The sequence below is a fragment of the Leuciscus leuciscus genome (genome assembly GCF_965113295.1).
Source record: "Leuciscus leuciscus genome assembly, chromosome: 6".
Lineage (NCBI taxonomy): Eukaryota > Metazoa > Chordata > Actinopteri > Cypriniformes > Leuciscidae > Leuciscus > Leuciscus leuciscus.
Genome location: NC_138730.1, coordinates 48230130 through 48247231, shown reverse-complemented (window position 1 = coordinate 48247231; position 17102 = coordinate 48230130). Strand labels below are relative to the sequence as shown.

Sequence of the window (17102 nt, the reverse complement as noted above, 5' to 3'; positions counted from 1 at the left end):
CTAATAGGTCTGAGAGAAAATCTGCAAACTCTTTTAGGAAATCAGCGTAAGGCCCTGGCGGTCTATATACGGTAGCCAAGGCTAGAGATAATAGGGATGTTTTTCTAACATCTAAGAGCGTAACATTTAGTACAAGTACTTCAAATGAAATAAACTTATAACCCGTTTTCTGAGTAACATTTAGAATATCTCTATAAATGGTTGCAACACCTCCGCCACGACCAATCAGACGGGGCTCATGCTTATAACAATATCCATGAGGAGTAGACTCATTAATACCGAAATAATCATTTGGTTTAAGCCAGGTTTCAGTAAGGCAAAGTACATCGAAGCTATTATCTGTGACTATTTCATTTACAATAACTGCCTTAGGTGTGAGTGATCTAATGTTTAGAAGACCTAGCTTTAGAAATAGTTTTTGTTTACCAATAGCAACATTTTCTGTTTTAATAACAATTAGATTTTTCCTAGATCCTGCAGTAGATTTATTATTTGATCTCACTAAACGAGGAATAGACACGGTTTCTATGCAATGTTCTACACTAGTATTTATATCAGTTAAATTGGTGCAGCAGAGACTTTGATTTGGACTTTTGGTTACTAGTCAAAGGGTATTTAACATTTTGGAGATGTTATCTGACAGAAGATCCGCTCCGAATCTGCTTGGGTGTAAGCCATCAGCACGGAAAAGCCTAGGACGCTCCCAAAACAGATTCCAATTATTTACAAAGAGCAGTTTCTGCTCATTGCACCATGACATTAACCATTCGTTTAGCGCAAATAATCTGCTGAACTTTTCATGCCCTAGTCGGTACGTGGGAAGCGGTCCTGACACAATGATCGTTGTTTCAGGCGATGTGCTGCGTACCGTATCGATTAGATTCCTGAAGTCTTTCTTCAGAATCTCCGTCTGGCGCAGCCTGATGTCGTTCACTCCCGCGTGCAGGACCACAGTTCCGACGCGCTCGTCACCGTTCAGGATCTCGGGAACGCGAGCAGCGATTTCAGAAACACGAGCACCAGGAAAGCAGTGACTGTGCACCTTACTTTTACCTAACGTAGCGTGTACGTGCCGAACGATGGAATCGCCGATGATCACAGCATCGCGTTCTGTTTCGCGTAGAGGGGAGAAGCGGTTTTGTGTGGATAACTCGAAAACCGGGAGGGTCGGAGAAAGTCTTGGTCTAAACCTGACTCGCGTCTTCCGCTGCGGAACCACCCAGGCTTCGTGGTGGCGTGTTGGAGCCGGAGTGAACGAGACCATGGCTGATTGCGACCGATGCTGAGGAACGCACGGAGTAGACGCGGTCGGAGTCAGCGGGTTAGTAACGTTAAACACTGATTTGTGTGCATCGGCACGTGATGTTTCAAGAGCCAAACACCGGTCTCTCAGCTCGGCCTGTCTCAATAAAAGGTCGTGGATCTGTTTCTCAACAGCTTCCAGCTCAGACTGCAGTGCGTGCAGCTCAAATGTGTCCTCACCTGCACCAAAAGGTAGACTACTTACATCTGATATATTCGCCATTTTAACAGATGGACAGTGAGTTAGCAACGAAGCTACCAGTGATGCTATCAATATTAATACTAATTTATGACTGAAGTCTTGGATATAATCCGTTTATTTTATTTTATTTTATTTTTTTATTTTTTTAGTGGTAGGGGTGTAGAGTAGATGCACGATAGGCAAAAAAAAAAAAAAAAAAGTTTGTTTGTAAGTGAGTGTGGAGAAGACGCGTTCAGCCGTGATCCACGGACGTACCTTTAAGAGTATGCAGCGTTGGATCACTAATAGGCTTGAGACGCGTCTGCTCAACAGTCCGCGTTGTAACTATGAGGTTTGAGCAGTAACGTTAGTGCTTCTCAGTGAGGAAAAGTAGAAAATGTTCGTTGTAAGCGAGTTTAAAGAGAAAAATCAAGAATTATAAATCAAATCGATAGAGCTCCAAAAACAACAACGCATTCAGACGCGACGCATGATAATAACAGGACAAGACATTACTCACCGTGTTTGTTGAGTGATTCTTACTCACCTGAGCTTTTATAAACTCAAAGGCGTGAGAGAAAATAAATAAATAAAAATAGCTGAGCGCACGGGTGGCGCGTTAACAGGCTAGCGAATTACTAGCGTGTTGTGCTAGTAGTAACGGAAGCTATGTCAGGTTAATCTGAGATGTTGGGTAAGCTGTATTTAGTTTTAGTATAAACAACTAGAAATTGTAGTAAATGATGGTTCAAAACAAGGAAATACGAGGCTAAGACGGAGCTTACAGCACCGAAGCAAACACACTCACAGCAGGCAGCGATGGATAGACTCACAAAAGTGCATCTATCCATCATAAAAGTGCATATATCCATCATATATTAATATTTAACATGTTACAAAGTCAAATTAAAGTAGCGTAGTGCGCTTTTATGATGGACAGATGCACTTTTATCATTGATAGATGCACTTTTATGATGGATAGATGCACTTTTATGATGGATAGATGCACTTTTATGATGATAGATACACTTTATGATGGATAGATGCACTTTTATGATGGACAGATGCACTTTTATGATGGACAGATGCACTTTTATGATGGACAGATGCACTTTTATGATGATAGATACACTTTATGATGGATAGATGCACTTTTATGATGGATAGATGCACTTTATGATGGATAGATGCACTTTTATGATGGACAGATGCACTTTTATGATGGACAGATGCACTTTTATGATGATAGATACACTTTATGATGGATAGATGCACTTTTATGATGGATAGATACACTTTATGATGGATAGATGCACTTTTATGATGGACAGATGCACTTTTATGATGGACAGATGCACTTTTATGATGATAGATACACTTTATGATGGATAGATGCACTTTTATGATGGATAGATGCACTTTTATCATGGATAGATGCACTTTTATGATGGATAGATGCACTTTTATGATGGATAGATGCACTTTTATCATGGATAGATGCACTTTTATGATGGATAGATGCACTTTTATGATGGACAGATGCACTTTTATGATGGAAAGATGCACTTTTGTGATGGATAGATGCACTTTTATGGACTTCAAAACAGAAACAGCCATTCACTGCCATTATAAAGCTTGGAAGAGCCAGGACATTTTTTTATATAACTCTGACTGTATTCGTCTGAAAGAAGAAAGTCATATACACCTAGGATGGCTTGAGGGAGAGTAAATCATGGGCTAATTTTCATTTTTGAGTGAACTATCCCTTTAATAAAATAGCGGCTCATCACAGTGACGTTATAGCAGGCGCACTGATAGTGTGAAAGATACAGTATGATACAGTAACACAAGTGTTTCTTTATTTAAGCGTCTTCAGGCTCTCATGAATTCAAATCACAGCCAATCAGAACATATTTGATTTTAAATATACAGCTCAGATTTTGGCCCAATAAGATCAGGCAGTGGGCGGAGCTACACATGAGATCTGCGACCGTTTCACACACACACACACACACACACACACACACCTCCAGAGCGGCGTCTCGGTCTCGGATGCGACTCCTGAGCGCGTGTAGCAGTGTGTCTCTCTCTGAGACTCCGCTGGAGTTCAGCAGCTCTGAATACTCCTGAAACAAACACAGTAAGTGTGCATCAGTGACTGAGTGTGTGTGTGTGTGTGTGTGTGTGTGTGTGTGACCTGCAGCAGTGAGTGAGTTAGTTAGTGTGTGTGTGTGTGTGTGTGTGTGTGACCTGCAGCAGTGAGTGTATGTGTGTGTGTGTGTGTGTGTGTGTGTGTGTGTGTGTGTGTGTGACCTGCAGCAGTGAGTGAGTGAGTGTGTGTGTGTGTGTGTGTGTGTGTGTGTGTGTGTGTGTGTGTGTGTGTGTGTGTGTGTGTGTGTGTGTGAATGTGTGTGTGTGACCTGCAGCAGTGTGTGAGTGAGTGTGTATGTGTGTGTGTGTGTGTGTGTGTGTGTGTGTGTGTGTGTGTGACCTGCAGCAGTGTGTGTTTGCGGCGTAAGCTCTGCTGTAGCTGTGTGATGGTCTCGTCTCTGTCGCTGATGTCGGAGTGTGTTTCGGCCTCACGGTCTTTCAGCTCACACACTTTCACCCGCAGCTCAGACCGCAGCCGCTCCAGCGTCTCACACAGATCCTGCACAGAAACACACACACTGAGAGCCTCAAACATCTGTACACAATAAACCCAGAGGGCATGTGATCTTCTACATGACGGGAGTCCTGGAACTATAATCTCAACTTCTCTAGCCAATCAGCAAACGAGAGAGTTTAAAATATAATAAGAATGGTTGGTCTCATTTTGTTTACTTCATAAATATCACAAATAGGGATTTCACACTTCTGAGAAAAATATACTTGAATGAGCAATATGTATTATTACAGAACAACAAGACACACAGAGCATGCTGAGAAAACACTGATCCCGAAAAACTCAAAATAGGTGATCACATGTTCCTATTCAGAAAAACAAATGCCAGAGTTTCTCATATGAATAGTTCTTCCCCCCGAAGAGTGGAGCCTGGCGTGTGTGTGTGTGTGTTACCCTAACCCCTACAGAAGCGGATACACAGATGAGAAAGACTTCATGTTTCTAAGAGCAGCGTCACACGTCTCTGAGCGGCCGGTACCGAGAGACTCTGGTAAATGACACACCTTGTTGTGTGTGTCTGTGAGTGTGCTCACTTAACTGTGTGTGTGTCTGTGCGTGTGCTCACCTGGCTGTGTGTGTGTGTGTGTGTGTGTGTGTGTGTGTGTGTGTGTGTATGTGTGTGTGTCTGTGCGTGTGCTCACCTGGCTGTGTGTGTGTGTGTGTGTGTGTGTGTGTGTGTGTGTGTGTGTGTGTGTGTCTGTGCGTGTGCTCACCTGGCTGTGTGTGTGTGTGTGTGTGTGTGTGTGTGTGTATGCTCACCTGGTTGTGTGTGTGTGTGTCTGTGTGTGTGTGTGTCTGTGCGTGTGCTCACCTGGCTGTGTGTGTGTGTGTGTATGTGTGTGTGTCTGTGCGTGTGCTCACCTGGCTGTGTGTGTGTGTGTGTGTGTGTGTGTGTGTGTGTATGCTCACCTGGTTGTGTGTGTGTGTGTGTCTGTGTGTGTGTGTGTGTCTGTGCGTGTGCTCACCTGGCTGTGTGTGTGTGTGTATGCTCACCTGGTTGTGTGTGTGTGTGTGTCTGTGTGTGTGTGTGTCTGTGCGTGTGCTCACCTGGCTGTGTGTGTGTGTGTGTCTGTGTGTGTGTGTGTGTGTGTGTGTGTGTGTGTGTGTTGTGTGTGTGTGTGTGTGTGTGTGTGTGTGTGTGTGTGTGTGTGTGTGTGTGTGTGTGTGTCTGTCTGTGTGTGTGTGTGTGTGTGTGTGTGTGTGTGTGTGTGTGTGTGTGTGTGTGTGTGTGTGTCTGTATGTGTGTGTGTGTCTGTCTGTCTGTGTGTGTGTGTGTGTGTGTGTGTGTGTGTGTGTGTGTGTGTGTGTGTGTGTCTGTCTGTCTGTCTGTGTGTGTGTGTGTGTGTGTGTGTGTGTGTGTGTGTCTGTGTGTGTCTGTCTGTCTGTGTGTGTGTGTGTGTGTGTGTGTGTGTGTGTGTGTGTGTGTGTGTCTGTGTGTGTGTGTGTCTGTCTGTCTGTGTGTGTGTGTGTGTGTGTGTGTGTGTGTGTGTGTGTGTGTGTGTGTGTGTGTGTGTGTGTGTCTGTGTCTGTGTGTGTCTGTCTGTCTGTGTGTGTGTGTGTGTGTGTGTGTGTGTGTGTGTGTGTGTGTGTGTGTGTGTGTGTGTGTGTGTGTCTGTGTCTGTGTGTGTCTGTCTGTCTGTGTGTGTGTGTGTGTGTGTGTGTGTGTGTGTGTGTGTGTGTGTGTCTGTGTCTCTCTCTGCACTGGCTACCTCTCGCTGCTCGCATCAAGTTCAAGGCACTGACGCTTGCTTACAAATCTATCACAGGCTCAGCTCCTCCTACTTTCACTCACGTCTACGAGTCTACATCCCTACCAGAAGCCTACGATCGTTCAACGAGCGACGTCTCATGGTTCCATCACAGAAAGCCACAAAATCACTCTCCAGTACGGTGTACATTTTAGGACATCCTCAGACCTCAGACATATGAAGACAAGGCATCATGCCTCAGACTAAAAGGCTTCAGTCATTGGACAAAACGGCATCGCGCCTCAGACTGAAAAGCTTCAGGTCTCAGGAAAAACAATGTCAGGTGTCAGGTCTCGTACAATTAGGCATCAGACGAAACAGCCTCAGACAAAAAGGCATCAGACATAAAGGCATCAGACAAAAAGGCATCAGACTAAAAGGCATCGGACAAAAAGGCATCAGACAAAAAGGCATCAGACGAAACGGACTCAGACTAAAAGGCATCAGACAAAACGGACTCAGACTAAAAGGCATCAGACGAAACGGACTCAGACTAAAAGGCATCAGACAAAACGGACTCAGACTAAAAGGCATCGGACGAAACGGACTCAGACCAAAAGGCATCAGACGAAACGGACTCAGAGGGAGTTTGGAGATTCGTATTGCCCCGCCCCATATGACGTCACATGTACGCGGTTCATAGCTCGAAAGAATGCTTTAACTCCATGATAGTTTGCCAACATACAAACTAGCTAGTTGAAATATGGCATCTAAGTTTTTAAATGTGCAAATAAAACTTGCGAAATGCATGTTCTCTTCTGTAAACAACTTAATTAGTGTAACATTTCAATAAAGCAGGGATTTTAAGCAGTGATTTTAACACTGTTTTAACATTTAATTAAAGCATATAATATATACATAGCATACATATATTTTTATATATATATATATATATATATATATATATATATATATATATATATATATACAGGCCAAAGATTTTTAAACATATACAATTTTTTTTTTTGTTTTTTTTGGGATATATGGGATACATGCTAGGACAGAGAGAATGTTTTTGAAAGAAGTTTCTTCTGCTCATCAAGCCTGCATTTATTTGATCAAAAATACAGAAACAAAATGTAATATTGTGATATATTATTACAATTTAAAATAATTGGTTTTCAATTTATTATACTTTAAATTATCATTTATTTCTGTGATGCAAAGCTGAATTTTCAGGATCATTACTCCAGTCTGTCACATGATCCTTTAGAAATCATTCTAATATGATGATTCATTATCAAAGTTGGAAACAGTTCTGCTGCTAAATATTTTTTCATAACCTGTGATACTTTTTTAGGATACTTTGATGAATAAAACGTAAAAAAATAAATAAAAAAAAGAAGCAAATATTTTAAATATATAAATCTTTTGTAACAACAATATAGGCCTACACTGGTCAGTAATTTGGGGTCAGTAATTTTTTTTCTTTCTTTTTTTGAAATAAATCAATACTTTTATTCAGCAAGGATGTGTTAAATTGATCAAAAGTGATAGTAAAGAAGCAGGGGCGGATCACCCCAGTTGGCAGCAAGGAATTAAAAGTTATGGCCAATTTAACTGTGATTAAATTCAGTATATATACGTCTGCCATATGTTGCCACCCCTCAAAAATTCCTGCACCCCTCTCGCCACACCATAAATATTTTTCTAGATCCGCCCCTGTTCAGAAGATTTATATTATTAGATTTTTTTATATTTTTTTTTTATAAATGCAGTTCTTTTTAACCTTTTATTCATCAAATATATTAGGCAGCAGAACTGTTTCCAACACTCATAATAAATCAGAATATTAGAATGATTTCTAAAGGATCATGTGATGGACTGGATGTCACATGTGACACTGAAGACTGGAGTAATAATGCTGAAAATTCAGCTTTGCATCACAAAATAAATGATAATTTAAAGTATAATAAATTTAAAACCAATTATTTTAAATTGTAATAATATATCACAATATTACATTTTGATCAAATAAATGCAGGCTTGATGAGCAGAAGAAACTTCTTTCAAAAACATAAAAAATAGTAATGTTTCCAAACTTTTGGCCTGTATATATTATGTTGAAGAGAACATGCATTTCGCGAGTGCATGTTTTAACATTTAATTAAAGCATATAATATATATAGCCTATATATATATGCTTTAATTAAATGTTACACTAATTATGCTGTATGCAGAAGAGAACATGCATTTCACGAGTTTTATTTGCACGTTTAAAAAGTTAGATGACATATTTCAACTATAGCTTGTATGTTGGCAAACTATCGTAAAGCGTTTTTTTTTTTCTTTTACTTTTATTGAATATGTATAAGATAACAAGCGGATATAAAGGACATATAACTTCTACAGGAATTAAATTATATCAAGTATATGTAAAGCTTCACATTATATAAAATATAAATAAATAAAAGACATACACAGAGGAAACATTATCACATAGTCACTTTTCTTGTTTTTAATCAACCTTAGAGACTTTAGAAATGTATCAAGTAAAGCGTTCTTTCGAGCTATGAACCGCGTACATGTGATGTCACATGGGGCGGGGCAATGCGAATCTCCAAACTCCATCTGAGTCCGTTTCGTCCGAGGCCTTTATGTCTGATGCCTTTTAGTCTGAGTCCGTTTCGTCTGATGCTTTTTAGTCTGAGTCCTTTTCGTCCGATGCCTTTTAGTCTGATGCCTTTTTGTCTGAGGCTGTTTCGTCTGATGCCTAATTGTACGAGACCTGACACCTGACATTGTTTTTCCTGAGACCTGAAGCTTTTCAGTCTGAGGCGCGATGCCGTTTTGTCCAATGACTGAAGCCTTTTAGTCTGAGGCATGATGCCTTGTCTTCATATGTCTGAGGTCTGAGGATGTCCTAAAATGTACACCGTACTCCAGAACATTCTCATTCACAGTTCCCTGCTGGTGGAATGCTCTCCACACCGTCATCCGGAACGCAGAATCCCTGGCAACATTCAGAAGACAGCTGAAAACCCATCTCTTCCGTGAGCACTTAACACTTAAAAATCTTTCCTTTTCCTTTAAATCCTCGCTTATCGGGCTTATGCTACTCTGAACAATGCCTGAACTTCCTATGTTGAGCACTTCTTGCGTTGTTTTTTGCCTCTTCACGATGACTTAATTTAGTCCTAATTTGTAAGTCGCTTTGGACAAAAGCATCTGCTAAATGACTAAATGTAAATGTAAATGTGTCTGTGCGTGTGCTCACCTGGTTGTGTGTGTGTGTGTGTGTGTATGCTCACCTGGTTGTGTGTGTGTGTGGTCTCTCTGTGCTCCTCTGCGTCCCGCAGCTCGTCCTGCAGTCGGTCTCGCGAGCGCATCAGATCCTCCAGGCGTCTCTGGGTCAGTATGTGTGTGTGTGTGTGACGGGCCTCCAGCTGACAGGAGAACAGAGAGCTCGAGTCCAAAGCGCCATCTAGAGCCTGAGGAGAGAAACAGCTCGATTGAGTGTGTGTGAGTATGTGTGTGTGATCTAGATCATCTAGAGCCTGAGGACAGAAACACCAGAGGAGAAGAGAGTCCTGCAGAAAGCTCTGTGTGTGTGTGTGTGTGTGTGTGTGTACTTGTATTTACGGTGCATCCGAAAAGCTTCACTTTTTCCACATTATTTCAAAATGAATTAAATTCATTATTTTCCTCAAAATTCTACAAAAAATACTCCATAATGACAATGTGAAAGAAGTTTGTTTGAAATCTTGCCATATTTATTAAAAATAAAAAAACGAAAAATGTACTTATGTACATAAGTATTCACAGCCTTTGCTCAATACCTGTTGAAGCACCTTTGGCACCAATTAGAGCCTTAAGTGTTTTTGAGTATGATGCTGCAAGCTTGGCACACCTGTTTTTTGGGGCAGTTTCTGCCATTCTTCTTTGCAGAACCTCTCAAGCTCCATCAGGTTGGATGGGGAGCGTCGGTGCACAGCCATCTTCAGATCTCTCCAGAGATGCTCAATCGGGTTCGAGTCTGGGGTCTGGCTGGGCCACTCAAGGACATTCCCAGAGTTGTCCCGTGGCCACTGCTTACCTTGGCTGTGTGCTGAGTGTCGTTGTCCTGTTGGAAGATGAACCGTCACCCCAGTCTGAGGTCCAGAGCAGGTTTTCATCAAGAGTGACTCTGTACATTCATTTTTCCCTATATCCTGACGAGTCTCCATTTCCTCATCTTTCCCTCGTTCCTGACGAGTCTCCCGGTTCCTCATCTTTCCCTCGATCCTGACGAGTCTCCCGGTTCCTCATCTTTCCCTCGTTACTGACGAGTCTCCCAGTTCCTCATCTTTCCCTCGTTCCTGACGAGTCTCCCGGTTCCTCATCTTTCCCTCGATCCTGACGAGTCTCCCGGTTCCTCATCTTTCCCTCGTTCCTGACGAGTCTCCCGGTTCCTCATCTTTCCCTCATTCCTGACGAGTCTCCCGGTTCCTCATCTTTCCCTCATTCCTGACTAGTCTCCCGACGAGTCTCCCGGTTCCTCATCTTTCCCTCGATCCTGACGAGTCTCCCGGTTCCTCATATTTCCCTCGTTCCTGACGAGTCTCCCGGTTCCTCATCTTTCCCTCGATCCTGACGAGTCTCCCGGTTCCTCATCTTTCCCTCGATCCTGACGAGTCTCCCGATTCCTCATCTTTCCCTCGATCCTGACGAGTCTCCCGGTTCCTCATCTTTCCCTCGATCCTGACGAGTCTCCCGGTTCCTCATCTTTCCCTCGACCCTGACGAGTCTCCCAGTTCCTCATCTTTCCCCTCGATCCTGACGAGTCTCCTGGTTCCTCATCTTCCCCTCGATCCTGACGAGTCTCTCGGTTCCTCATCTTTCCCTCGATCCTGACGAGTCTTCCAGTTCCTCATCTTACCCTTGACCCTGACTAGTCTCCCAGTTCCTCATCTTTCCCCTCGATCCTGACAAGTCTCCCAGTTCTTCATCTTTCCCTCGATCCTGACGAGTCTCCCAGTTCCTCATCTTTCCCTCGATCCTAACTAGTCTCCCAGTTCCTCATCTTTCCCTCGATCCTGACGAGTCTCCCAGTTCCTCATCTTTCCCTTGATTCCCTGTGCCAATGCATTGATGAAGTCAACAGTTGGATGTGCCAAAACTTTCTTCAGTTAAACAAAGATAAAACTGAAGTCATTGCATTTGGAAACAAAGATGAAGTTTTCAAGGTGAACGCATACCTTCACTCTAGGGGTCAAACAACTAAACATCAAGTCAGGAATCTTGGTGTGACACTAGAGTCAGACCTTAGTTTCAGTAGTCATGTCAAAGCAATAACTAAATCAGCATACTATCATCTAAAAAATATTGCAAGAATTAGATGCTTTGTTTCCAGACAAGACTTAGAGAAACTTGTGCATGCTTTCATCACCAGCAGGGTGGATTATTGTAATGGACTCCTCACTGGCCTTCCCAAAAAGACCATAAGACAGTTGCAGCTCATACAGAACGCTGCCGCTAGGATTCTGAGCAGAACCAGAAATATGAACATATCACACCAGTCCTCAGGTCTTTACACTGGCTCCCAGTTAGATTTAGGATTGATTTCAAAGTATTATTACTGGTATATAAATCATTCAATGGCCTAGGACCTCAATACATTGCAGATATGCTCACTGAATATAAACCCAACAGATCACTCAGATCATTAGGATCATATCAGCTAGAAATACCAAGGGTTCACTCTAAGCATGGCGAGTCTGCTTTTAGCTATTATGCCAGCCGCAGCTGGAACCAGCTTCCAGAAGAGATCAGATGTGCTCCTACAGTGGTCACATTCAAATCCAGACTCAAAACACTTCTGTTTAGCTATGCATTTACTGAATGAGCACTGTGCCGCTGTTCGTCCGACTGTACTGTACTGTATTTCATTTTATTTTTCTAAACTGTTTTAATTATTTTTATTTCTTTTTATTATTTTTATTTCCTCTATGTAAAGCACTTTGAATTGCCATTGTGTATGAAATGTGCTATATAAATAAACTTGCCTTGCCTGCCTTGACTTGATCCTGACTAGTCTCCCAGTTCCTCATCTTTCCCTCGATCCTGACTAGTCTCCCAGTTCCTCATCTTTCCCCTCGATCCTGACTAATCTCCCAGTTCCTCATCTTTCACTGTAGGGATGGTATTGTCCAGGTGATGAGCGGTGCCTGCTTTCCTCCAGACATGACGCTTGCCATTCAGGCCAAAGAGTTCAATCTTTGTTTCATCAGACCAGAGAATGTTGTTTCTCATGATCTGAGAGTCCTTCAGCTGCCTTTTGGCAAACTCCAGGTGGGCTGTCATGAGCCTTGTACTGAGGAGTGGCTTCTGCTGATTGGTGGAGAGCTGCAGAGATGGTTCTCCTCTCTCCACAGAGAAACGCTGGAGCTCTGTCAGAGTGACCATCGGGTTCTGGGTCTCCTCCCTGACTGAGGCTGGTTCCACACTTCTTCCATTTACGGATGATGGAGGCCACTGTGCTCATGGGGACCTTCAACGCTGCAGAAACGTTTCTGTACCCTTCCCCAGATCTGAGCCTCGACACAACCCTGTCTCAGAGGTCTACAGACAATTCCTCGGACTTCATGGCTTGTGCTCTGACATGCACTGTTACTATGGGACCTTATATAGACAGGTGTGTGCCTTTCCAAATCATGTCCATCAGCTGAAGTCACCACAGGTGGACTCCAATCCAGTTATGGAAAATGGAGATGCACCTGAGCTCAATTTTGGGTGTCATGGCAAAGGCTGTGAATACTTCTGTACATGTGATTTTTTCATTTTTATTTGTAATAAATTTGCAAAGATTTCAAAGAAACTTCTTTCATATTGTCATTATGGGCTATTGTTGGTAGAATTGTGAGGAAAATAATTAGAGATGCACCGATTACAATTTTCTGGGCCGATTCTGATTTCCGATTTTTCATTAAGTTTGACCTGCCGATACCGATTTTAGCCGATTCCGATTTCATTTTTTCTGACCACTTTACAGCACACACAAATATTTATTTTATATCTTTTCTGTAATAGAACATTTTACAATTTGCATAGTACTTTTTTTTTTGAACAGATAAATGCTATAAAATAGAACTATATAAATTACTCCAGGTGTGGGTAATTCACACACATCTAAAGTGCAGTGTTATGGAAAAACCATTTCCTTTTCACATTCAATATCCAATAATTTTTTTATACATGTATTTAGCAAACTAAACGTCTGTATGAAAACAGGGAATGGCGATAAAATAATATATAAATAAAAAATTAAATAAATATAGCCTTGCAGTATAAAGATATTTCTCAAAGCACACACACACAGGCCTATTGCAATCACTTGTACAAACTGAATAATAAAACAAGTTTAAATGGGTAAATTTTCTATAAATATTGTTCTTCGTTTTCTTTTCTGACATTGCCTACTCCAGTTCTTGTTAAAACACGCACATTCTGTGCATTTTGGGCACTTTTTTGTGAAACCCTATTTAGGCTATTTTGTCCATCAAAAGTGTGCTTTCCCTTTAATTGAGCGTGAGCAGTGCAGCAAATAGACACGACGCCGAAACACGCGCTTCACTGCTCGCGACGCTCCTGCTTGACGCTCACGCGCTGCTCCTGCTCCCGTTGTGATTAACATGCACGCCGAAAAAAATAGGCGCTTGCGGTCTGAACGGACGTAATTCACAAGGTTTCCTACATGTGTGTTCCGCGTGCACGTGTGATGCTAATGTTGCGCGATGTTAATCATGCGGCGCCCGAGTGCATTTGACCGGCATAAAATCGGTATTTGTCAGACTGACCGGCCGGTCGCCGGTCACGGCCGATCACGTGAAAATCGGCCAATTCCGGTCACCAGCCGATCAATCGGTGCATCTCTAAAAATAATGAATTTAATCCATTTTAGACTAAGGCTGTAACAACAAAATGTGGAAAAACTGAATCACTGTGAATACTTCCAGGAGGCACTGTATCTGTGTTTGTGTGTGTGTGCTCATCTGTGTGTCTCTGTGTTGTGTGTGTGTCTGTGTATTTGTGCTCACCTGGGTGTGTTGCAGCTGCTGCTGGTGTGTCTCTGTGAGTTTACACAGTGTGTTTTTCTGGTCCTCAATCACATGGTAGAGCTCCTGAGTCTAGACACACACACACACACACACACACACACACACACACACACACACACACACACACAGAGAGCATGAATATGGGCTTGTCTGGATGGGGAGTGTGTGTGTGTGTGTGTGTGTGTGTGTGTGTGTGTGTGTGTGTGTGTGTGTGTGTGTGTGTGTGTGTGTGTGTGTTTGTGTGTGTGTGTGTGTGTGTGTGTGTGTGTGTGTGTGTGTGTGTGTGTGTGTGTGTGTTCACCTCTGTGTCTTTCGTTCTCAGGCTGTCTGTGAGGTTCTGGATGGTTCTCTGCTGGTTCTGTGCAGCTTGTCTGATGGACAGCAGCTCTGACTCCATCTCACACACTTTCTCCTGCAGTTTCTGAGTCACAAACACAAACATCTGAGCCAGCAGTCAACAAAACAAACAAAAGCTAAACTAAAACACTTTAAAAAGTGAACATGAGACACTTTAGAGTGAATATACATGAACGAATGAACACTAAAACAGAGTTTTGAACTGATTCACAGATATTAATACAAATTATTCCCGTGTAAATCATCTGTTTTATATGTGAATATATAGTAAAGTGTAATTTATTCCTGTGATCAAAGCTGAATTTTCAGCATCATTACTCCAGTCTTCAGTGTCACATGATCCTTCAGAAATCATTCTAATATGAGGATTTGATGCTTGAGAAACACTTGTGATTATTATCAATGTTTTTAATATTTTTTGTGGGTTGTGTAGCTCTTGTACCTTGTTGCTGGTCTCGCTGTGATGGATCTGGGTCTGCAGAGCCTCGACCTGCATCTGTGCGTTCTGCAGTTGAGCGACACACTGTCCCGCGCCGTGATCGAACTGAAGCTTCTGCGTCTGCTGCTCCTCCATCAGAGTCTGAAGAAACCAGAGAAGAAACCTGAAGAAACCTAACCCTGACCCACAACACAACATCCGGTCAGAACAACACATCATCAGACCTGATTTACACTGCTGGAACCTGCTGTACTTGTGTCAACTCTTGGGGAAAATAAACTCTGATTTTATCGGCTTTTGATATCGGCCGATTCACACACACACACACACACACACACACACACACACACACACACACACACACACACACACACACACACACACACACACACAGACACACACACACCAGTATTGCTTAATTTATTCAAAAGAGCATCGAAGGTCCTTGTTTAGAAAATCTGTGAGTACATGATTCTGGACTGTATTCATCTGAGTGTTTATTCTGACGCATCTGAGGTCCTTTAACTGTGATGCATTGAGGTCAGACATCACTCTGTGTGTGTGTGTGTGTGTGTGTGTGTGTGTGTGTGTGTGTTTTGCCTCGAGGGCTTTGTGAGGGATCTAGGCCAGTGGTTCTGCCACGCTCTCCATGTTAACCTATTTAACTGTGAATGTCAGGTTATCTGTGGGTTAACGGAGACTTCAGTGAGAACGAGGGATCATAGAGAGATGCGAGGAAAGACAGAGAACACAAACATCTCTGATCTGATGATGGTACGGCTCAGACAGTGGCTTCATTCATCAGCGCTGGTGTAGAGCAGGAACAGTTTGTGTTTATTCAGCTCCTATTTATAAGCTGATCAGGTGCTAAACCTCAAACACAAACTGCATATGATTATTTTTGGTTTGTTGCTTCTCAAAAGTTTCAACCTCAAGTAGCGACTTATTACCAGAACTCTTTATTGTACAAAAACAACGAGACAAATAAATCAAACATTACAATGTGTCTTTATTAGGGATGCACCCAAATATCAGCTACCGGAAACGTTCAGCCGAAACTGTTAGCTAATGCTTCTCCGCTGGCACGTTTCTTCCGTGTTCAGTGTCTCTTCTCGACATTAGCGGTTAAACACGTCAGCTGAGCGACACTAGCTCTGGATTCCTCCATTCTAACCGGTTTCTTTAATCTAAAACCTTTTAGTCTGTGCTGTTTTCTGTTGATGCGTGAACAAAACTTCACTAAACATTAGTAGCGTCTACCGTCCAATAATCACAAAAAGATTTGTGTCTCATGTAATCCATCAATCAGTGTTTCAAACGCCGAAAGACGTCAATCATGTGAGAATAATGTCATGTAACATCACATTCACTTCATTCAGTGACCATAAACATCTCCATATTCAGCTAGAGAAATAACTCTAGAGAGGAGCGTTCTGATAAATATATGCACTGTATTATATATTCATTATAGTCAAGTCATCTTCATTTATACAGCGCTTTAACAATATAGATGTTTCACAGCAGCTTTACAGTGATAATAGGAGATTACAGTAACAGAGATTGTTTAGGCTTTACAGCAGATCTAGAATAAAGTTATTGTCCAGATAAAGATAGTTTTGATTGATTCACTTCCGTTGTAACGCTTATTAGTTATTAACTTAGGGGCCGCTAACACACACCGTTCTCACAGGAAACCCTTAACGCGCTCCGTCCGCTCATCTACACGACAACAGTGTGTGTGTGAGAGGGGGAGTGGCCTCTGGCCCTGCGCTGTGCTCACTCAGTGTCAGTGCGAGAGGGGGAGTGGCCAACGCTGTGCTCACTCAGTGTCAGTGCGAGAGGGGGAGTGGCCAACGCTGTGCTCACTCAGTGTCAGTGCGAGAGGGGGAGTGGCCAACGCTGTGCTCACTCAGTGTCAGTGCGAGAGGGGGAGTGGCCAACGCTGTGCTCACTCAGTGTCAGTGCGAGAGGGGGAGTGGCCAACGCTGTGCTCACTCAGTGTCAGTGTGAGAGGGGAGTGGCCTGCGCTGTGCTCACTCAGTGTCAGTGTGAGAGGGGGAGTGGCCAACGCTGTGCTCACTCAGTGTCAGTGTGAGAGGGGGAGTGGCCAACGCTGTGCTCACTCAGTGTCAGTGCGAGAGGGGGAGTGGCCAACGCTGTGCTCACTCAGTGTCAGTGTGAGAGGGGAGTGGCCTGCGCTGTGCTCACTCAGTGTCAGTGTGAGAGGGGGAGTGGCCAACGCTGTGCTCACTCAGTGTCAGTGCGAGAGGGGGAGTGGCCAACGCTGTGCTCACTCAGTGTCAGTGCGAGAGGGGGAGTGGCCAACGCTGTGCTCACTCAGTGTCAGTGCGAGAGGGGGAGTGGCCAACGCTGT

The 17102-nt window shown here is 43.0% G+C and overlaps 1 protein-coding gene across 9 annotated transcripts in view; it reads right to left on the bottom strand.

Moving 5' to 3' along the window:
* The window catches only part of LOC309501020 (myomegalin), a 96402-nt gene that overhangs the window by 40092 nt on the left and 39208 nt on the right, over nucleotides 1-17102 (bottom strand). For all 9 annotated transcript variants that reach the window (XM_082172914.1, XM_082172916.1, XM_082172915.1 and 6 more), the window contains 6 exons: nucleotides 14732-14869; nucleotides 14234-14353; nucleotides 13912-14001; nucleotides 9148-9327; nucleotides 3975-4133; nucleotides 3511-3609 (listed from right to left, as the gene is read on the bottom strand). In XM_082172914.1, coding sequence (XP_082029040.1) covers nucleotides 3511-3609; nucleotides 3975-4133; nucleotides 9148-9327; nucleotides 13912-14001; nucleotides 14234-14353; nucleotides 14732-14869 — 786 coding nt within the window. The remainder of the gene's footprint in view (nucleotides 1-3510; nucleotides 3610-3974; nucleotides 4134-9147; nucleotides 9328-13911; nucleotides 14002-14233; nucleotides 14354-14731; nucleotides 14870-17102) is intronic.